We start from the raw sequence: 23,989 nt of genomic DNA, 5'->3' as shown, positions 1-23,989 counted from the left end.
GCCCATAGCACTGTGCTTGGCATTTTCTGTAAATAAATGGTTGCACAGTCATCTCTATTTCACATCTATTTTCCATTCAGCCTAAAAACTGCTTAAAAAAAGATCATCTGTAGTTGCTGTGTGATTCACAGTTCCACATGGAAGTCAATGGGAATCTGTTCCTTTTCATGTCTGGCTGTTAGGTCAAGTCCACGTTAAATTATTTTTTTCCTTTTGAAATACAGCCTTTTCAAAACCCAAATCTCTGCCACTTCAGATTTGTAAATATAATATATTGATTATGAATTCTAAAAATTCAATTATTCAAAATGTCATTAATATTGGCATTTTAATGTTCTTATATGCTACGTATATTTACACCCTTTCCTGAATTGCAAGCATTCATATTATGGACATACATTTATATAGACACTTTCATAAATAAAGCACATACAAGCATTTACGTGCAACATGCACATATTTCCATACTTGTATATACATGAAGGCTGCTCCAAAAGCAATACCTTCTATCTTATTATGCTGGCCCACAACATCTGAGGCAGATGTCAGTGGTATGGCAGGCAGTGAGGTGGTGGTAATTTCAGCAGTAGCAACAGTGGGTCACCTCCCCTGGGGCAGACTTTTATATGCACAGCATACAGGCTTTTATTCATTAACGGCAAAAATGCGTAGCTATTGGTGGTGACTGTGTTGAAAAACAGTGTTTCTGTAGCTGAGAATTTTCTCTACCAAACAGTGTTATTGTGATCTTTGTATCTGTTGTAGTTCCCATTAAAAAAAAAAAACAGGAGGCATTACTTTCGGAGCAACCCACTACATCTCTTTTATATATATAGATGCAAGTTGTTGGGTTTTTTTAAAACGTGACCTAAGACACACATGGATTTTTCTGTTTAATCTTAAAAGAGCAACTTAGAAGCAGAACTGTATACATTTACAATTATAAGCATAGATATATAACACGTTCTCTGCCAAATACATTGCCTAAAATATTATTGTCACATCTTGATTGTAAGCTGCTTAAGTTCATAATCGCTGGAAAACAAAAGAAATCTCAATGGTCCAAAACCTGAACCAGCTCTATAATTACTTTCTGTATTATACATCTGGGGAATTTCTGCACAGCCCTGAACCCCCCGTTCAATAAAGACAGGGAAAAGCAGTGCGTTGCACTTTCATTTTATTGGATAAATTGAATTATTCTCAATGTGCCCGTCAGGAAGAAGTTCATGAAAGTAATTAACATTATTCATCTTGGAGATAATAAGAACTGCAACAAGGAACGGATGCTTATTCTGCCTTATGTGTCATTTCCCACATTATGCATTTTTCATTTGAAATTACTGGAAAATGTTTGGCCAAAGAGCTGAAGTGCTAAAAACAAAAATAATGAATGCCTCCAAACTTCGTGTAAAATATCTCAGTAAAAGTGGAGTGAGAAAAGAAAAGTGTTTGGGGCAATCCTACCTGGGGGGCAGGGGGGGGAGGGGGGGGAAGAAATAGGAAAATTAAGAAAAAGGAAACACCACAAAGTAGGGAATTTCTTTGGCTATGCAGACAGCCATAACCACATCTCCACATCTCCCTGATCTTACAGAGCACTCTCTTCGGAAATGAATGGCAGCAAAAGTATCCATAAACCTTCCTAAGCAGGGACTCAATCATGTCTCCAACAGGCATCAGAAGCATGGAGACAAAGCTCTTCTTGATGCATGAAGGACATAGAAAACACTCCTCAACATTTCTTTGCAGGGAGTCCAAACAATCTGAGCCATCAGTGCTGACAAAAAGGTACCTTCCTGCTGGATATAGCACACTGTAGTGTAGTGCTGGATATGGCACTCCATCTATCTCTGCAAATTGCACATCCTTTTTCTAGTATAGGCATCCACAGAAGGGACTTTTTGCCCACTATATACGGTTCTCCATTAGGATTTGAGTAGAACAAAAGCTGAAGACTGACTGGAGGAGAGAGCTGAGCAGGAATATAGGGGGAACAAAGACAGATGCAGAAATCTGGGCTGAGCTGGATATAGAACAGAGGCAGGGGTAGGGCCCAAGGGATGAAGAGGCAGCCAAAGCAGGAAACCAGCCAGAGAAAAAGCAAAGAAGAGCGTTATAATAAAGCACGATGCCTGAGTTGAAACAAGAATCAGGAAAAATCTTTGAGCCTTTCTCAGGCAATCTAAGTTAGGCATCAGTACCACTCAGAAATTACATTTACACAACTCTCAGGGTCAAAAGGAAAACACGAGGTGATCCATGTGGGGCTGAAGCTACGGACCGCTGCTGAACACTCAAACACAAGCCAGTCACATTCCAAACCACTCACCTCTCAATTTAGCCCTGTGCTTCAAGGAGACAAGCCCCAAACTCTCTGACTGAGCCCCAGCAATTAGCTAGGAGACTACACAAACCTACTCACTGTCTGTCTGCCATCACAGAAAGTCCCCCTGCTCCCTTTGTACTGTCATTATCACATTCAACAGATGACTGCGAGATGTAAACAGCTCGAAGACATGCTCGTAATGCGCTGTGTCTGCAACCACGTGTGGTGATTTGTGAGTGCGGGCAGACGTCTCTTTGAGGATGGTCACGCAAATTCTTCCAAGTGCTCAAGCGTGATCTGAGTGGTCTCACAAGCAGAATTAGCACCGTGAAACTGTTTTGCGAGACAAACTGGGGAAAAAAAAAAGATCCAGTAATCTCTGAATACGCTTAAGTAAGAGGCTGAATAATTTAGCAGCTTTGTACTGGACAAAAATCTCTGTACTAGCAAATCTCAGAACAACACTATCTAGAAATATACAACCAGGAACCTAACAAGCAGATTCGAGAAACTCTTTCCAACAGTCTCTTTAAGAAAGCACCAAGAGTGTGCGAAGACACTGCGCTGTCATGTGGGAAAACAAAGCGGTAGGACCTTGTCCAAGACTTAGTACAATAAAGACATTTTTTCAGTTTAATATGCTCATTAAATTAAGGACAGAAGCATTTTGTGGGTCAATAGATTTGAACCAATCTCCTTCTGAAGTTATAGGACCAGGAGAAATGATCTTCAGATGTCCCTTACGGGGATCTTTCCTGAACACCTCATTGCACCAATTCATGAAAGTCCAATACTTTCTGAGAGAAACACGCTGCCTTTTAATGGAGCCTGCGGCGTGGGCATCTAAGGCACCACAGAAACACTGTTCAGTCCATGCTGCGCCACGAAAGAAGCCGCAGAATCATCTGGCCCAACTGCGTAATGCAAAAGAGATGGGAATGCTGAAAGCTTCCCAGCAATCTCCATGATAAACCAAAGGGTATTCATATCCTCACCTCTTAGTACCATCCAAAATCAACTTTGGAAGGAGTCGGCTGCAGGACGCATATTTACAGCAGAAGCACGTTGCTCCCTGCCAGCTGTTACAGTGCTGATGCTTTTGGGAGTAATGCCAGTGCCTTTTACATGACAACTCTTTTGGTCCCATTTAAAAGGATTAAATCCTCCAAAGTAAGCATTTCGATTCCTTCAGAAAATACCTCTTCATATCAGACTTCAACTTTTTCTACCTCAGAAGAGAGCACCTATCAGGTGACAAAAAGAAAATATGGATGAGGATGAGAACAGGCCATAGGAAGGAGGCCAGCAGTACCTTGCCTGCACAGTGGGAGGCTGCTGCAGATGCAATCACTATCTAAACTCAGCTGCTTGTGAACACGCTGAGACCAAACACAAGCATCATAATTGCCTGCAGTAAAACAGCATTTATTCTCCACCTGATACATGGAATCACAGTCCAGGCCAAAGGATCGTGACACATTCATTTTATAGCCAGGTAAGATACTTTTTATCTCTGTCTTCATACACGTAAGTGTCTTCACATTCACTGTAATGAACAATCACAGGTCACAAAAACCCATAAAAACCATTCACCTTTTTATTTTCCTTTCCTATCCCGCTGCACATTGTAAGTTGGTATCTTAGAGATAAAAAAGCACCACAGTTTCCTTGCACATAGTGCCATGGACATGTTGTTTCTTCCTCTCAACTGCAACTAACAATACATTGTCATCTGTATACAGCAATGTACCATTTTACACATCCTGAGTATCATTTCTGGGCAGTGAGTTAATTTATAGGCAATAATGTATCTAAAAATGCAGCTGGAAAAAAAAAAAGAGATACAACATTTTGGGTGATGGTAGTTATGAAAGTGAATTCTTTGGAATGTTTTGTTGCTGTTCTTTTATAATCTTAGTTGCTATCAGGTTTCATCACACTGAAGTGGAAACACGTTGACCTTTTCACGTTCTTAGCACATGAAAGATGATGTACAATCATCTGCTCTAATTTATCATAATAAAGGACAACTTCACTGTATAATTCACACATTGAATCCAATGACAGTGTTCCAAGTCAAACATGCTTTCACGAATTAATCTAGTTTTCATCTAAAGCCTTAAACAACGAAGAATCTTTTCTACCTGCGCTTCGTCTCCCTGGTTTTCAGAAGATCCTACAGAGGTGATCCAATTAGATGGCATTACTTCATTTCAAAGGATACTGAAAGCACCAGCTGAATTACGCCAAAAGATCTCAGGTTATTTTTTCAAGGCAGAACTGGGCTATTGTCTAACAGCTCAGATACTGATGGATCAAACTCTTCGGATTTAAACAGAATGACCATCTTCTTTTGTCATTGTGCTTAAAAGAATGACATAAAAAGAAAAAAGCACAAAAACACCAAACCTTCAGCTATGCCCGTGTGACATCTGCTCAAGTGCTTTGCCACTCTTTCACTGATTTTACTTTTTTTTATATCTTAATACAAATAAACTGTGATATTTTAAACAATGTAGCAGTGGCTGTAGCAGAGCCCTTATGGCTACAAACGGCACTGAAACTAATTTCTGTCAAGAGCATCCATTTCCTCTGACCCCTCAGCCCACAACCAGAGCAAATAACTGTGGGTATAAAAAGGCTTAAGTGCTTTATAATGAAAGCAGACAACCAGAGGTACTAAGTTTCTCTACTGCTTTTTTGAGGAGAAAGTCAACCAGTCAACTAAATTTATCCTAAGGCTATTGGCCTATGAAAACATTTACCAAAATCTTCTGTTTCTAATCAATAAAGATACATACCCCTATAATACTCAAGCCTTTGAGGTAATCCTGACGAGGTTGGGCCTGTGGAACACAGCCTGCTAGAACCACTTTCTTGTTCGCCTCTTGGGCTTTCCTAAAGAAAAAAGACAGGCTGCACGTTAAGATTTTGAAAACTAATTTTCAGTAATTTTCAGTTTTATAGCAGATATATTGTGGTTGCAAGAAGAAAGCAATCACAACAAAAGCATTCTCAAATCGGAAGCGGCTTGTACGTATGTGAACCTCAGAAACAAAACACTACAACAAAAGAACTCCACAGCATGGCTTATGATAAAACACGTGGTCAGTTTGTGGTGTACCTACAGAGAGCATTAGCATGTGCACCCTGCATAGCAGGACCACTTCAAAAGCCCTAATTAGAGGTACTTTATAATTGCCACAATGACAACAAATTATCTTATCAAGTAAGATGGGAGGGAGATAGTGAGTGTGACTCAAGAGAAGTTACACAGAATACAAGTGATATTCTAGGCAGATAGGACCCACTAGTTCAGAGCATCTTTGCCAGTACGTTGACCAGATTTACAGGGAGAGCATTAAACTAGCTTCTGTGGGGACAGAGGATGGAGAGCTGAGCAACAAAGACTCACACACTGCTGATGCATTAGAAATCGAGAAAATGCTCCAGAAATGCCACGTGGGAATTAGGGCTTCCTCCTCTCAAAAGGTAGCAGGACCAGCAGCCAGGGTGAAGCAATTCTCTAACGATGCACACAGCATGGGCTACAAACTGGAGGAGTTGGAAGTCATATTGTGGTTTTCCAGCTGCATGATAATTGCTATCACAGAAATGTGGTGGGATGACTCATAACAACTGATGCAAGGCAGAAGAGGTGGTAGAGTTGATCTCTATGTAGTAGGATGGACTGACTGCTTGGAGCTGTTGTGGAAAAATCACAACGGGACTCTTTATCAGGGAGATAAGGGGAAACAGCACTAAGCTGAGAGAGGGTAGATTTAGATTAGCCATTAGAAAGAAAATCTTTACGCAGAAGGTGGTGAGGAACTGAAACAGGTGCCCAGAAGTGTTGTGTATGCCTCATCCCTGGGGGTATTCGAGGCCAGGTTAGATGGGGCTTTGGGCAACCTGATCTGGTGGGAGATGTCCCTGCACAGGGAGACAGGTGGGGTTGGTGCTAGATAATCTTTAAGGTCCCCTGCAATTCACACTATTCTGTGAGTTTAGAATAATGTGCAAAACAGTAAAGAAGTGAATAATTTTAGCAGATTGGTGAGGTCTGACATGTCAGTTGTTTCAAGAACTGCCATTCGTAGTCGTGTCTTATCACAGCCTGCCAGATTTCTGCCTAACTGCAATCTCTTCAATCCAGTTTTCTCCAGCAATATGTGAACTAATAAGAGCTTACTGTTACGTTAAAATAGTCTAAGTCCTATCATAGCATTTTTCAGAAAAATTCTCTTATTCAAAATACTCAATTACTAATATGATTGTACACTGTTGGGCTTGTATGAGCAGCCTGCAAGCTGAATGCAGCAGAGAAAGTGATGTTCAAAATGCTCAACCGATTCCACGCTGAATACCTGGAAATCTCCAGCAGATGCTAATTTAATGAAGGAAAAAGTTAAAAGCTGGACTGGTACTACAAATAGTTATGCTATTAAGTCACAATTTTCACTCTGCAATTGTAATATGGAAAATTTTATTTACAAATTATAGCTCAGATGAAAAAAGAAATCTCATATGAATACAGGAACCGTAATAATATAGATCACAGGTTATCTTGCCAAATGTCTTGTGTTAGCAGCTGCACTAAAAAAGAAGCATTTCAAAGGAACAAATTAAATATCCTATAAACAGATAAGTGTGAATTAACATGAAAATGTATGACACCTATTACTTTGCATCTAATATAAATGCAGCAAACATATCTATAAAATTATCCACTTTCTTTAAGAAGAAATTTCAGGAAATCTTCAGATATTCATCATACAGAGTCTCACTGATCCTCTATTTGCATGCTATGATATCCAATATAAATGCAAATCCTTCAATGTATCCACAGAAATTTTATCAAGGAAGAAAACTACAATGAAATGCTAATTTAGCATGTTTCTTAAGCAAGCAATCTAGTAATTTTTCTCTAAAAACAGCCCTCTTTTTATGTCAATGGTAAATATTTAAGGTTTCTGAAAAAACTTCAATAGAGGTCACCTACATCTACAAGTTAAAAAAAAATAAATCTACCTCACGCATTACCTAAAAATGTCACATACCACAATGTGACACTCTGCTAGCTGAGGAAAAAAAACACTACCTACATGGTCTAACAGACTCAACCTCATGCCTCAAGGCAAGACAGTAGGACCTGTCTCCAGCAAACACCACGCACATCCCTAGGCAGCTGTGCATCTGGTGTGATCTGCTGCTAGCAACCATCTTCTCCATTTACTTGAAAGTCTGCAAGCACTACAAAGGAAAAAGCTTTTATTCAAGTCTTTTTATCTGAGGAAAAAAAAAAAAGAAAAAAAAAACAGTGTTTCCCTCGACAAATTAAATGGCATTTTAATGTTATTTCATAGCTTTCACATTTTGCCTTTTCTTCTGGGACAATAACTGGAGCTAGGGGGTAGAAAGTTAAACTGATTATTCTTCCTAATAAGAACTGCTCTCATTTAACTGTTTCTTAAAGTTGTACAGGTCTCTAAAGAATAAAGAATTTTGTACAATGAGGTTTTTTTTGCTTTAAAGTGCAATTAAACAGAAATGTTAGAACTAAATTTCCAGTCATAGTCAATTTTCATTGCATCCATAATACAGCAAACAGTCTATGAATTCCACCATACAGGATAAACCACTGTAAGGAAGTTATGAAAATGTTGGTGTCACTTTTTCAAGAAGCCACTTCTTAAAACATGCACTGGTACCATTTGCTACCTTTTAACATCATTTAATGATCCCTGTTCTTCTTTTTATTATTATTAACAAAAGCTGATAAAAACTACTCTTTAGAAATTTCATTAGCACAGCAACTGTATTAGAAAGGCTTTTATCCTTCAAAAAGCATGAATAGTAATGAGAATAATATCTCATGGAACCTAGTAGAGACATGAATAAACATATCCTCCCTTTCAGACACCTCTCATATTTTTCAGTTACATGATCCTCACCTTGAAGTTTCAATATAACAGCACCAGCATATATTTTCTAGCAATATATTCTTCTCTAAAAATTACTTGCAAGCTCATATAATATGAAGACAAATTTAATCAGAGCAATTCTGTTTTGAAGAAAAGAATTATTCTAGCTAATTCCAAAGTAACAGGCGTGGAACGAAAACAAACGAGGAAAAAAACAGAGGTATGAAAACAGTAAACAATGCAGTAGAAAGCTGTAAGAGATCAGCGGTGCATTCACAGATTATCCTTCACTGGATCTCACAGAATCACAGGGGTAGAAGAGACCTCAAGAGGTCACTGAGTCCAACCCCAGTGCCAACAGGTTCCCTACAATAGGTCACACAGGTAGGCATCCAGATGAGTCTTGAGTATCTCTACAGAAGGAGATTCCACAGCCTCTCTGGGCCACCTTTTTCAGTGTTCTATCACTCTTACCAGAAAGATGTTCTTCTGCATGCTTGTATGGAACTTCCTATGTTTAAGTTCTAGTCCACTGCTCCTTGCCCTATCACTACCCATCATCATGAAGAGCCCGGCCTCATCCATTTGCCTCCCATCTCCTTTTAGATATTTATAAGTATTAACCAGATGCCCCTCGGTCTGCTTTCTCGCAGGCTGAACAGACCCAGCTTACTCAGCCTTTCCTCACGCACGAGGCTCTAGGCCCCTAATCATCTTTGTGGCCTTCTGCTGGACTCCTTCTAGGAGATCTCTGTCTTTTTTGAACTGAGGAGCCCAGAACTGGGCACAGTACTCTAAACATGGCATAACCAGGGCTGAGTAGAGGGGGAGAATCACCTCCTCAACCTGCCTGCCACATTTTTTTAATGCACCCCACGATACCACTGGCCTTCTTGGCCACAAGGGCACACTGCATGCTCAAGGTTAACCTGATGTCCACCAAAACACTTAGGTCCTTCTCTGCAGAGCTTCCATTGCATGTTTCTCCACCAAAATTAATTGCTGGTGAAATTAAATAATGAAGAGCTGTTCTAACAATGAGTAGAAAGCTACTTGCTACTAAACAGCAGCCAAATACAAGTCAGAGGAGGAAAGAGGACTCTAGCAAAATCAATAAATTAGCTGGAAAAGTGCTTTACAGTAAGCTTATTAAGCTTTATGCTGATGGTAGTCCAAAATTGTAAAGCAATAAGAGAAATTACTTGTACAGTAAAGTACAGTGGGTAATATCTTTGTTCTCTGAAACAAAACTGGAAAGTAATTTGTTTTATGGCAATTAGTTCCTTCTACCAAACGCAGTTTCTCCTCACTCCTGACCCCAATTACAGTGCCAGCACAAAACTGGCAACCTTCAGTTTAAGGTGAGTAGAGTTAAGTCAACTTGTGCAATTAACCTATATAGTCTGCCCATGTCATTCCCATGCCTTTCCATCACTCAAAATCCACATTACATCTTACCAAATATTCCTAGAAGTTGTGAAGGCATAAATCAGCAGGAAGTTTGTGCCTAAAAAGCTCCAAAGACGTGCATGAAATAATATATCGAAAAGTTTTGCTAAGGCAGCTCTCTGGCTTTCTACAGTATGATCTGGGTATATCATGAGATAAATCTGCCAAAGGTTATAAAAAGTAAAGCAGGTGGATACTGCTTCCCAGACAGCAGAAATGATGATGTGATGTCTCTGGGGAAAAGCAAATGCTATTTGGCTAAAGATTCATTTCTGTGAGAGATCTTCCAACTGTCTCATCTGTTGAATTAATCAGTAGGAAGCCGTAAGTTCTAAGGAGAGTGCAACACCACTGGAATTAAAAGATGGTGCCTGCGTAGCATCAGGAATAAATTCCTGAAAATCTGTAAGATCACACGGCTACTCTCTGTTTGAAAAACTCTGAACAGTAACTGTGATGCTACAGGCAATCAGTAACTGTGATGCTACAGGCAATCAGCCAATCTAATGCTTTGTTACTACCCAAAGGCTTGCTTCCCATCTTTGCTGTCAGCTGCTACCTTCCTCCAACTCCAGTCCATCCTCCTTCTCATTTCTGGCCATCTAGATTCACTCTCCCTCTGCTCTGAGCTCTGCACCTCACTGGACCCTTCCATGGTCTCATTTAACTCACTGATACAGGAGAAAGCTATGGAGTTGGGTGCGGATTTATTTTTATTTTCGTTCAGTTTAATCAGCTCACACAAGAGGGGCAGCACTAGAGCCACAATGATGGTAAAGGGAAAGTTGCTGGGAAGAAAGCAGAAAAAGAGGGACATGGGAACTCCTCATTTTGTCTACAGTGAGCTCGATGTGTCCTTTGCAACGTTCCAGTTGGGTGGCAAGACACTGAATGGCACAGGTGAACAAAGAGCAAGAAGGATGTAAGAAATTCTCATACAAGTTGTGCTTTCTAGTTTAGGGTCAGACCCGTAATCAAAGTAGCTTAGAAAATAAGAGCAAAACTTGTCAATATTATGGATTAGAGCACTGTTGAAATTACTTTCTAAGAATGGTTCAAATCTACTTAAGTCTGTCAGCTTCCTTGTACATCTCCACAGTCACAGAACTGCTACATTTTGTGGCGCATATGAAGGCCTAAAGTTCACTTCAGCATATTGATACTCATTACCTAAGTTAACTAAATTGCTTTTGAGTAGTAATTTCCAGCAGAACAACTCTTCAGTTACTGTGCTGCATATCCTGAATTGTTTCCTTTGGCAAAAACTATCATGTAACACTTAAATAATACAGGTGAAAAATAAGTTGCAAGTTATCCTCACAACAAAAGCAAATGTGTCTTTTGTCAAAATATTTCAGAAGAGACAAACGTTTGCTCCAACAGACTCAAAACTAAGATTGTAAAGATGTGTTCAGAAAAACGAAAAACAAAATATCCATCACAGCAGATGTGAAATGTCAGCTCTCAGAACAATGGCAAGTTTGACTCAAAATTCACATGCTATGTACCACATTCTTCCTTAACATTCTGAGAGGATATACATGGGGAAGAAAAAAGCATTCTGTGCATTTCGATACAGGACCTGCACCAATAGTCTTTACATTTTGTGCATCTTATCTGTTCTCAGAAACAAACTTACCTGAACACACTACTCAGAATTCTGCTTTTCATGAGCACCACAGATCCATCCTGCTTTTTACAGCAGACACTTGCAATCACACTCCAAACTGATCTGTTAGCAGCTGTTTCCAACCTACAGGCAGTTCTCTCAGCACAGCTTAGTGTATTAGTTCCAATACCTCAGTTAGAACAGAAGCTTGCTTCCATCCATTACCTAGCATACAAGGGATGCAATTGCAGGTTTGTCCGCAGAAGAAAAACAACAAAAATAAGCAGACATAATTGAGTTTAGCATGGTGGTTCACCCTCTGGTAATACCTGCATGTTAAACGTGTCACAAAAATGGTATCTGCAAAGTTAATGCTTTCCATAATCAATATTAACTACATTGGGATTAGAGAAAAGAGAAATTCATTATAATTATATTATTAATACTTCATATTACATACATGAGACACTAAAACCCCCAGTAGCAAATGTTGCACTTAAGAAACCCTCAACACTAGGTACCTTCTGTTCCCACCTTTAGCTCTCTGCTGACAGTACCTGTAACTAACTCTGAGTTGCATTAGGGCACTGAAGTTCTGCTGATCCTGCCTGGCAAAAGCAGAGGCTGTTGGTAACCGCACTCACAGGGAAGTGCTGGAGATGGTAAAAGCTGAAAGTTTCTCAAAAGGAAAACTGCCAGCTCATGCATATCTTTGAAGCTTCATGTCCTTCAGCGCAGCTGCAACACGTTAAGGTTCTAAAAAAATACTTCTTCATCTCTCTATAACTCCAGTTTCATTTTACCCTTTCTGCAGGAGGGATCTAAAGAAATTCACAGAATCATAGAATCACTCAGGTTGGAAAAGACCTTCAAGATCATTGAGTCCAACCACAACCTAACCATCCTACCCTCACTCTAACAACCCTCTGCTAAATCAGGTCCCTGAGCACCACATCCAAATGGTTTTTAAGCACATCCAGGGATGGTGACTCAACCACCTCCCTGGGCAGCCTATTGCAGTGCTTAACAACCCTTGCTGTAAGAAGTGTTTCCTGATATTCAGCCTAATCTCACCTTGGCACAACTTGAGGCCATTTCCCCTCATCCTGTCACCAGTGAGAAGAGACCAGCCCTGCTCTGCTGTAAGCACCTTTCAGATATTGGAAGAGAGCAATAAGGTCTCCTTTCAGCCTCCTTTTCCCCAGACTAAACAGCCCCGGTTCTTTCAGTCTCTCCTTGTAGGCCATATTCTCCAATCCTTTCACAAGCCTTGTTGCCCTTCTTTAGACCTGCTCCAGCACCTCCACGTCTTTTCTATACCAAAACTAAACACAGCACTCGAGGTGAGGCCTCACCAGTCGCTACTTTCCACTGTTAAGCGCACGATTCTTTCTACTACTTGCAAATAACGAGACATTCACCCCCTCCAAACTTGAGCTTAATCCTACCTTGAATGTATTTGTGCACATACAGATTGTCTGTTCAATCAGATATATTTAACTGGTGAAAGAAAGTACCCTGTAAATGTGCATGGAAAGGAACATTAACATGCTAACCCACAGATGAAAGAAGTGGAAATCAAAATCTTTACAGTGAACTATTGTATAGTTCACTTTATCACTCTACTTCTCCATTCTTCGTACAGATATTCCAGTAATACCTGTAATATTCTACTTTAGTATTTGTGCCATATCAATACAAGCCAGAGGACGAAAGGACTGAGTGCAGCCCTGCCGAGAAAGACGTGGGGTTACTGCTGGATGACAAGCTGCATATGAGCCAGCAATGTGCCCTCAAGGCCCAGAAAGCCAAGCGTACCCTAGGCTGCATCAAAAGAAGAGCGGCTAGCAGGTGAGGGAGGTGATCAAGCATTTTTTAATTGTATTGTCAAATAACAAAACCAAACAAAAAAATTCTCAGGTGACATGTGTGAAGACTGCAGTTTGCCTGTGCACTGCTGGAAGTCAAGGTCACTGATGCTCAAACATCATTGGAATGCAAGAAGATGCCATTAGCAAGCAGGAAACTCAAGTGCATCAAGCGATATGATGTGGCTTTAGTGAACTCCCACTGTGAAGTGGGATTGATAAGAGCAGCTACATCTGCTAAAGTCACTAACAATTCATGCAGCACTCTGACATCCATGCCATTTTAGACTTCTAGATGTATGTGGTTGGGAAAAACAATATCTGGAAGGCAGAGGGAGAGCAACCTTACAAGCATCACTCATCTAAATCTCATACAAAATGTATTATGTGAAGAACTAAAAACTGTACCTTTAGTACAGTTGAAGGAGTTACTTCTCTAGATATATTAGCTTTCCCAAGAACGTCTCCTAAAATAACCATGATATCATTCTAGCAGTTTTGGGAACAGATAATGTTCTATAACTGCAATGCTCTCATTTCAGAGTTAATAGATGCATAGGTTCATGAAAGTTTTAGGTCATGTGCACATCTGAAAGGCCAGAAAAAAAAAAAAAGGACTCAAGCAATATATATATATCACATATTACATATTAATATATAATACATATTTCCCTTAAACTTTTATTCCTAAAAACTAATACCAGTATGTTTATAGTACCTCTTTACCAGTACACACATACAAACATGCACATATCCTCAAAGAATAAGCAGACCAAACAGACCAGACTAAACAGTACCACATACAAAGTTTGTATCACATAAGTAACTAGTGGCAGTAACTATTTCAGCACAGTAAGCCAACAAGTTCCATTGTCAAGAACACCATGAAAAAGGCCTCACTGAAGAAGGCCATTGAGCAGTGGCTTCTTTAGTAATATAATACAGCAATGAATAAACTTAAAGGTTATTTTGCAAGTACTATGCAAAACAAGTTAGGTTCTTCACAGGTGAAGCTTCCCTAACAGTCTCTAATCTTAAGAAGTGCGTGGAAATGGCCAGGTCACAGCCTGAGCCAAGGGTTGAGCACCAGGAGAGAAGGCATGGCTAATCCAATGAGCTCAGCTTCAAGCAATGCACCTGAGTAACTAGAAGGAGTGGAGCCAGGATCCACTCCTTTTCACCCTCATTTACGGGTTAGCAGCAGCTCTGAATCAGAATGGATGAGCTACTTTTTCTTCTCCTCTTCTTTTGCCCTATAGTTCTTGTAGCCCAGAAGAAGGCACTGCTGTCACCTTCCTTTGCTCCACAAGGAGAGAAAAAAAGGTATGCTACAGCTCATGTTCTGCCTGCATTTCTAAAAGCTCACAGGTAAATGTCCACCCTTCCAGACAGGTTTTGTACCAGAAAAGGTCTATGTTTTATAACTGATTTATCAACTTGTCTTTATTTTCAGACTTGCAGCAGTGCTTATTCTGTACTCGCTTCTCTAGATCAAGAAGACATCTAAAGAATAGAGGGGCTGTTGCTCCCAACTTAACTTCCTTCAGGATCCTGAAAGTTATTTCTACCTGTGGTCAGCCCTTGGTTACTGTGACACATGCTCAGTTCTGGTCCAGGTTCTGTTGTGTGATCACACACAAGTGTGTGCAGGAGATGGACACAGACTCCAGCTGCACATCCACAAGGATCCTAACGTTCTTTGTAAAACCGACTGCTGCTCTAATTTATGCTCAAATGAAAAAGGCCTTCAGCATTACAGCTCTCTCACAGAAGTTACAACTTTCAAGTTTCTTTGTAACACACAAACAGTTCAAATACTACTGCTAATACTACTACTGATTAAAAAAAAAAAAGATAAATGTATCTAAGCAATACTAATTGCTCAAATGTTTCCTATGCAACTGCTTTATGTTCTATCATTTTCTGTTTTTAATACTGCACCATCTCTGCAGATTTAAAGAAAATGATATTAATAATGCAATAATCTGTCTTCAACACACTTAATTCACCTCCTAATTATCATCCTGTTACAAAAATTTAGGAAAAGAAATGCATGTGCTCCTGTCAGCAGGAGCTGTTCTACAGTTCTCAAATACTACAGAATCTAAGAGGACAGAAGACGTGCTACCTGTATGTGTGTACCTGTCATATTCCAGAGTAGATTTCAAGGTCATATTTATTTTTATACTTTGCTTCCATGTTTCCAAACCTACTTTTAAGACTCTGAGGGTGCTACATTCATGTAGGTCTCCCCAAAAGTAATGCCTCCTATTTATTTCCATGGAAATTAAAACAGATACAAAAAACACTCTTTGATAGAGCAAATTCTCAGCTGCAGAACACCATTTTTCAATGTAGACACCATCATAAGCCATACATTTTTGCCAACTATGAACAACAGCCTGCATGCCACACTCATAAAAATCTTCACCACTGGAGGTGACCCACTGTCACCACTTCTGAAATGCATCACCCACTGCCTTACTGTGCTCACATCCTCTGTATGGTCTTCACAAACATTCAGCAAATGTCAATGAAAGCCAATGGATACCATTTTTTCTGCATGGAGAAATTCAGCGGCACACTTTTTGCTTTATATGCACTTCCGATGCCATTTTGTCAGACTGCCCCTCTACTGCCATCTGACATACAGCAACAAAACGTAACCGGTGGGAAGGTTCAACCTCTACTGCCATGTCACCAACATCCTCTCTGACACTGCGAGCCAGCAGAACGTTATGTCCTATGTCAATAGGAAACATTACTTTCAAAGCAGCCCTTGTATGGCATGATTTGTGATATTACTTTAATAATAATGTTTGCTTCCGACTATGGCCTACCTACAAAGACTCAAAGTATTAAAGAACAACCCAACGGGACGCATCCATTTTTCTGAACAGCCTGTACACAGCAAGATCTCCCACTGTCATCAAGTACAAGTTTTTTTACACAGGTGCTGGAGGAGTCAAAACTTAAATTTTAATAAAAAATAAACCAGGAAATGAACCACTGCACTCCCTGACGCTCCTTTCAAAATCTGAACCCCGTGCATCAACTTTCTCTTGCTACGAAACAAAGCAGTCCAGACTTCTCTACTACAGAAGGGAATAAAGTATGTGTGTGTCAAGCTTATTTAAGACAATACAAGCCCTGCACATATCAGGCAGAGTCCTACCTTTATCAATGGAATACAGGTTAAAGTTCTTCAGCAACCGACATCAGGCATACTTGTATGTGTTACATGCATACATATTTCAAAACACACTACAGAATTACAGCACTTCTAGAATTTCTACACTGTAACTACCAGAACCTCAACCTGACTTCATGGTGTAAAACGAGAGATAACATCTTAGTTTATTTACCTGGTGTTAATAATCCCTTTCCATAGAGTTTAACAGTGCTGCACTACTTATGGGGTTGTTTTTTCAGTTGTTTTTTTTTTGTTGGTGGTGACTCTTTGGTTCTTTGTTGTTGTTGTTGTTGTTAAGTGCTTACCCAACTTTGTGCCCTGACCCTGGGTCAACTGAATGCCAGTTCTACTCTGATGATCTCCTGAACACTCAAGAGCCTTCACTCCCAATGCGCTCTTCTTAAAATGCTGTAGCTACATTCACCCTTTCTACTCCCACGAGTATACCCAAACAAATCTTTCCACCTCTATTCAGACTGTCTATCAATTTAATGAGTGCTCATCTACTGTAAGATTTCAGCCATTATTTACCATTTTCTGAAAAAGCTATTAGATGTGTGTCTTTCCTCTGACAGCCTCTTCTACAGGTAAGCACGGTTAGCTTCAAGAGATTTTGTACTATTATACTCCTATACTTATATTTTCTAAATGATTTTCCTCTCTACAGAAATAGTTGCCTCTAAAATGACTCTGAAACAAGTAAGTTGTGTTTCCATGCAGTTGGAAATGTCTTCAGCATCAGAAACTTACAATGTCAGTAACACAGATGCCAAATTAGGAAATACAAAATAAAAAGAGTTGTGTCAGTAGCTACAGAAAACTTACCTCTAGTTTGGCTTTTCCTTTAAAATGTAACCCAGAAGAAAAAGTAAGCAGACGCATTTTTGCTATTCATATATTAGTTTTATCAGTTCTAAAGTAGGAAGACAGAGCAGATAGTGCATGGTATTCTTAATAATTTATAATATTCAATAATGCTACTCAAAGAAATAAAAGCATATGAATAATCTGAGTTTGCACATAACTCAAAAGTTATAGATTCAGAAAAGCCAACCTCATCATTTCATTTTGTGCATTCTAGACTGTGTGAATTTGACCTTAACAATATAAGGGACAACTTCAAAACTATACACACACACACACACACACACACACATATATATAAAACTTTACTGAGCAATTCTAAGTAACACTTTACAAAACTGAGAGCTTGCAACCCATTTACTGTATTTAATAGTAGCCAATACAAACCAAAAATTTATCATTTATTATGGATTTTCTTTCTGCAAAACGGACGAAGCTTAACTGAAGAAGCTTAAGTTGGGAAGAAACTGCAAAAAATGCAAACAGGATCATTGCTCCATTAGTTCCCATCTTCTGAACCATCCACTTGAGGGGTGTGTGAAGAGCAGTTGCCAATGAAAACAGTTCTGAGTCAAACAAGTTGCTGAGTACAGCAGCCTACTCCAGCTACCGGCTTGCTTGTATTGCTCACTAATGGAGATTTGCCCTTCTAGACTTTTCACCAATAGAAGCCTTTCTTATTCTTCTTTGCATCCCTTCGAAGTCGAATCCAGTTCCAGATGGGCCTTGGCCCTCCTGACTCAATTTCTACACAGCTCAGCAGCACCTCTGTACATCCCCCATGGCACCTCCCCCTGCTTCCACTAACTGCGCATTTTCTTCTTGCTCTCCAGTTTTACCAGCAAGTCCCAGTTCAGCCATGTTGATCTCCTGCCTTTCTTTACTGACATCCTACACCTAGAGAGGGTTCCTACATTAACAAACACTTCCTTAAAGCTCTGCCAGCTTCCAGATAACATTAGCTAAAATTAGCACTGAGATAATGCACACTGAAGAGGATCAGCTTCATCTAGTCACTAATCCTTATCAAATGATCGGTTTGAAATCCATTTCTGAATTGCCCAACACAGCTCATATTAAGTACCATCTCATTTTGAGTGGAACATTTGTAGAAAAAATATAGATGTGTGCAAGTGGGATGTTTAAAGTTTTCTGAAAAGCACTGTTCAGTTAGGAAAGCAGCCAAGCAGCTCAAGCAAGTCACAGGGACTCCTAGCTGGGTACGAAGGCACCTTGCTACACTGAACTTAGTTTGTCAAGCCCATTTCCCTAAAGCAGAAGTTGACCATATCTCGTCTATAAAAATAGCAAAACCAGTTTGTTTGCATTCCCAGTAAAACACTTGTGGGGGGCAAAATGCATCCTTCTGCCAGCAGGGTTCCTGGAAGAGTGGAGAAGTTACCAGCATGAATGACTTCTGACTCTTGAGGGTGGAAGTGAAGCAGGAAAGAGTGATTCAGGAAGCTGAGGAATCTACAGGCCATGGGGGAGAAAAAAGTGTTCTCGATAAATGAAACTAACACAACCACCAAACAATAGTTTGATTATAATAATAATTGATCATAATAGTTACTGATTTCCAGCTATTTCACAAAGCATTTGATTTGCAGGAAAAAAGATATGTGATTTCTGTCAGGCTATATATTCCCAGCTACTGCATGTCTAACAACAACATCACTATTAAGGAAGCATTACCAATACATGACACCATTTTATCAGAAATGCAAGCACCACTTTCCAGCATCAGGAATGTTTGAACAGCACCTGACACAACTAGAAAAAGCAAATCAGTTTCTGATTATCTACTTAAATTAAAAATTTTTTTTTTAAAAAAAAGTGCACAAAAATTCACAGAGACACAGAGAATCATAGGATACAATGAGTTGTAAGGGATCCACAAGGATCATGGAGTCCTACTCCTGGACTGCACACAGGACCACCCAACAATCAGACCATGTATCTGTGAGTGTTGTCCTGATGCTTCTTGAACTCTGGAGAGCTCAGCACCGTGACCACTTCCCTGGGAAGCCTGATCCAGGAACTCAACGCTCTCACTTAAGAACCTTTTCTTCATATTCAACCTGAACCTCCCCCAAACCTGAAGCTCCATGCCATTCCCTTTGGTCCCAAGGCTGCAGCAGAGCACTGTAGAGCAGGACAATCACTTCCCCTCACTGGCTAACAGTGCTGTGCTTGATGCATCCCAGGACACAGCTGGCTTTCCTGGCTGCCTGGCCACACTGCTGACTCGTGTTCAACTTGCTGCTGATTCCAAGATTCCCAGGACCCTTTCAGCAGGGGCCTGAAAAGTTGAACCAGCCCTTGAACCACTGACACTAGCAAATGCAAAGCTTTAGTCATAAAAAAGTGTCATACATTGGAATACACTTCCTTTCGCAGCATCTGTTATAAGCACAGGTATTTTCAGTAGTGTCAACAGTGAAAAGGCAAGGGGGAAACAATTTCTTTACATAAACAGATTAGCTACTTTTGAAAAAGCGTTGTGAGCTGTGTACCTGGTAATTATTGCAGGAAAAATAGCAGAAGCTGAAATAATAATAATTTCTAGTTTGCCAGAAAGATCTTCTAGACAGCCAGCAATCAATTATTTGTGTTCTTTTCCTCCAAGGCTTGCAATATATTAATTGTTGTAGAAACTAATGTATGCCAATTTGCTTTAGAATTCAGCCCTCGCAAGTGGAGCTTTCTGTGATGCCTGCCTGTTGGGATCTCAGCTGAATAATTCACATAAGCCAGTTCAGAATTCCTTTCTTAGTAACAATGAAGATCTGCCTCAGTTGGCAAAATAAAATAAGAGGCAATAACAGTATATGTTTGCACACATAGTGTGATACACTAAACACCCTGCAATCTGATTTATTATCTTAAGTTTATTAGACAAATTTAAGAGACCTTGAACTCTTCTTGTAGTAAGTGTTCAGGCAGTTGGACTGGTTCTCTTCCAAGTGAACTATTCAATTCTGTTTTCATAAAGGGCACCTACATTTCTTGAATTGTGTTTCCTCACACACGCTCTCCTCTCCCTCAAAAGAGGGTCTTAAGTACTCAACTGCAGCTTCAGAAAGGACTGACAAACCAAAACCCCTCCGTTTTCTGTGTGTAATATCTAGCTACAGGGATATAGCTGATGTAGCTACCAAATACCTTCTGTACTTCTTATCATCAACATCCTAAAATAAAGGGGAAAAAAAAAACACCATGAAAAGATCATTAAAATATTATTCTTCCAGCAGCAGCAGCGAATGCATAAGGAATACAATTATATTTGGAGGAAAAGTTGAGTGAGGAAGGAAACATCATTAAAATACATTTAAAAAAATGAGAACATATAAGACAGAAAGTAGGCCTGCCAACCACTACTGGCACTGAGGTGAGTACTAAGCCAGGAAGGGGAAGCAGAGGGCACTGGAGTGAGCCCATATAAAGAGGAAGCAGTAGCTGATCTGAGAACAAGCAAAGCAAAATAAATGCAGGTAAGAATGAGTAGGAAAGAAAGGAATGATGAACTAAGCGGATTACAGTAAGTGTTTAGTGGCCTGACTATGCATGTGAGCTCTGCCATCCTGCTCTTAAGTTTCTCAGTTCTCCTGGAATCCATTCTCCTCAGCCTGACAAATCTGATTCAAGATGAAAGCGAACTGCAATGCCATGAGCACTGATTTCCTAAATATCTTTCCAAAAGAACCTGAAGCTGTTTCTCTGCCTATAGCTTATCCCTATAATGTCAATTGGCATTAAACTAAAATTTCAAAAATACACAGGTAGAAAGATCACAAGCCTTTTCTAACTGAAGTAAAACATTTGAGGAAACAACAGGACGTACATAAAATCACCTACAGATACATACAAAAAACACTACAAAACTCAGCACAGGTATGTGTTGGATAATTGCTGATTGGTTATCACTGTAGCATTTAGTAATGCAAAGTTCAAAATAAAAGAAATCGAAGAAATTGATACAAGTATTTCCCGGAGAGCTGGGTAGTCATCATCAGTGCAAAGCAACAACAGAAGGCTGTATCTCATGCATTCATGTGGACTGATGGCTGATGTACATAAATAAGTGCCCAAATCAGACTGTTCTCAGAACACAAAGGTCTGCCTCATAGTGCTCCAAATTCTGTGGTTCAACAGATACAGAAGAACTTGACTTTATTATCTTTCAAGCATGAAGAATTAAAATCACCACCAGAATTATTTTTAAGGCCACAGCCACATTAATTCAAAACCATTCTATTCTCACAGTTGAATTTAAAACATTTTCATTTGGGATGCCTGAGCTCTGTCGAAGTGATTATATGGTCTGGAGCTGCCAGCTATTACTCATCGCTTTTTTAATGCAGCCATTTCCATCACCAGACAGCAGTTTTCCAAGTTACATATCAAATTGCAAAAAAGAACAAAATCAATCTGCAGTAAGATTGTTCTCAGGAACTAAGGGTCACAGAGGATGTTCACTGTATACATTAAGTCACTAATATTAAACGGAAACTCTGTTTACTACATACAAAGAGCACAGCTACAAAATCTTAAAAGGCACTTGAATTACTACACAGACTAGGATACCGTGCACCTTATCCACTTCTCAAAGAGCACTTTTCCCATAACCTGAATCAAGGGAGCACCCAATGGCATTCTTATCTAAATGCTGGACATAATGCAAAGCAAGCAGAAACAGTGCATGTTCTATTCCTGTAATTCTTTCCTGTTTCCTGCAGGGCACGCTGCCTAAGTGCCCAGGTGGCACTGCCTTATTACTTTTCTTCCCTTGTTCCAGCTTTTTAACCTCTTCTACTTGTGATACACTTCGCCAACTATGAGAACTGCGCAGTGAAAGTCTTTCTGCTGTTGAACAGAAACATATTAACTCCTTAGATCACAAGACTAAAATCTGCCAGTGCATTTTGTGCTGCAAGTTGCCTCTCCCTACTGGAGAGCCAAGCCCCAGAGCTGAGGCTGACTGCATCATCAAGAAAATGATACAGCTCAGAGAGAAACACCAAAAAGCAGAGATTGTGAACAGATGCCTGATGGGGAATTCTACTGAAGGGAGTCAGTTATTCAATCCAGAGCAAAAGTGGCCAGAACTATTTTCTTTCTATCCAATGGGCAGACAGTTTCTTGTATGATTTCAACACTGCACGGAGAATACAGAGGTATAATCTTCAAACAATAGATCACTTAATCTCCACTTTCTATTTGGATAGGTCAGCACAAGAATGCAGACATACTAGTGGACATTATGGACTTATTTTGGAGGAGTTAAATTCAAATTTGAATGGTTGGATAGATGGATGGGCAAACTGCTAAGCTAACATAAAATTGCATATTTCAAATGGATTCAAATGGATTCATGGATTTCAAAGGCTGCTTTCTAGCATTATAATAAAATAAGATAAATCCACTGGAAACTATGCCAGAGGGAAGTGGAAACAGAGTTAAGTCAGTGCTTGAAAAGCCTACCTTCGGAAGGCTATTTTCTCTGTACCCAAACAAACAGCTATAATTATCTCAACTATCTACAGCTTGCTGGTACATTTAATAAACTTCAACACCTGAAGCAGTTAAGTAACATACAACAATTAAGAGTTAACGCAACCCTTTTTAAAAATAAAATAGAATCAACAAGCCTCTTGAAACATCCCATGACATGTCCTCATACCCAGCTACATCCTGACATCCTTCTGGAGCAGTAGGACCTCTAACAGGAGGCTCTAATTCATATGTCAGTATGCATGTCTGGAATTAGGTAAGCATACATACTAGACAGATGTTTTAGTGATTTGCTAGAGCTGACTATCCCACTGCATTCTAGAATGATCTCAGTTGTTTGTTTTTTTTCAAAAGAGTTAAGAATAACGCTACATAACATTTTATATATCATTTTTTATGTAAAGATCACAAATCCTTTTGTCCAAGACACACTTTTCTAAGCTCATACTCACAAGTTGCACAGCTTTCTTTATCTCAGTTCTGCAGCCCCAAAAACTAAAGAATGACTTGTTTAAAGTCACTCAAGCAGTAAAATTAAAACTACATTCCAAAATGCAGACCATCATCTTGTTGTCAAAATGTGGATAGCCTTACGTGGTGGGAAATAAGGAACAGTCTGTTTTTTTCCAGCTGAGCGGACACACCTTTCCCTTTAAGTCTGGGAGAACACCACGGCTGCTGGAGCTGAAGGGCTGACTAACAGAAAATGAGCAACATTCACACTTTCACTGCCTGAGTGCTGCACAAACCCTAACCCTTCATTTCTGGCATGCATTCAAAGGTAATGAGTAAACCAATCAGCTTCAGCATGCCATGTTTGATGCAGGATGAAGAGCGAATTAATCTCTACGTTTGGGGAGGGGGAAAATGTTCTTCAGTAACTTGAGCCTCAGATTACCTGCCTGGCATGACTGATGATCACATCAAAGAAATTTTTTAGGAATTTCTAGTGTCAAAAACATACTTCTTTTTTTCCAGAGTAAATTCCCCAAATCCACAGGAGCACAACAGAAGGCTGCCTCTTGTTTGGGTCCAGTCAGCTGGCAATTCCCAGCCCTATGGCCAGACCTCAAGAGCAACAGGCCTGAGCCGAAAGAACAAACCTTAAGGAAGAGCTCAGAGAAGCAGCCAAGAAACCAGCATCATTTCCTTCCCATGTCCATGAGTGTCAAGAGCTCCAGGAAGCTTCTTAACAATACTTACTTACAAAATTGGTCTGGTTCATCCATGCTGCTTGAA

At 39.8% G+C, this 23,989-nt stretch overlaps 1 protein-coding gene across 1 annotated transcript in view; it reads right to left on the bottom strand.

Annotated features, from left to right (window-relative positions):
* Window positions 1-23,989, bottom strand: part of CDKAL1 (CDKAL1 threonylcarbamoyladenosine tRNA methylthiotransferase) — a gene marked incomplete at its 5' end in the record, with an annotated part of 370,841 nt that overhangs the window by 253,064 nt on the left and 93,788 nt on the right. The window contains one exon of the mRNA XM_079533182.1: window positions 5,131-5,227. Within this exon, the coding sequence (XP_079389308.1) occupies window positions 5,131-5,227 (97 nt within the window). The remainder of the gene's footprint in view (window positions 1-5,130; window positions 5,228-23,989) is intronic.

Source organism: Tetrao urogallus (assembly GCF_951394365.1).
Source record: "Tetrao urogallus genome assembly, chromosome: 3".
NCBI lineage: Eukaryota > Metazoa > Chordata > Aves > Galliformes > Phasianidae > Tetrao > Tetrao urogallus.
Note: the sequence above shows the minus strand (reverse complement) of the source record. Positions and strands in the feature narration are given on the sequence as shown.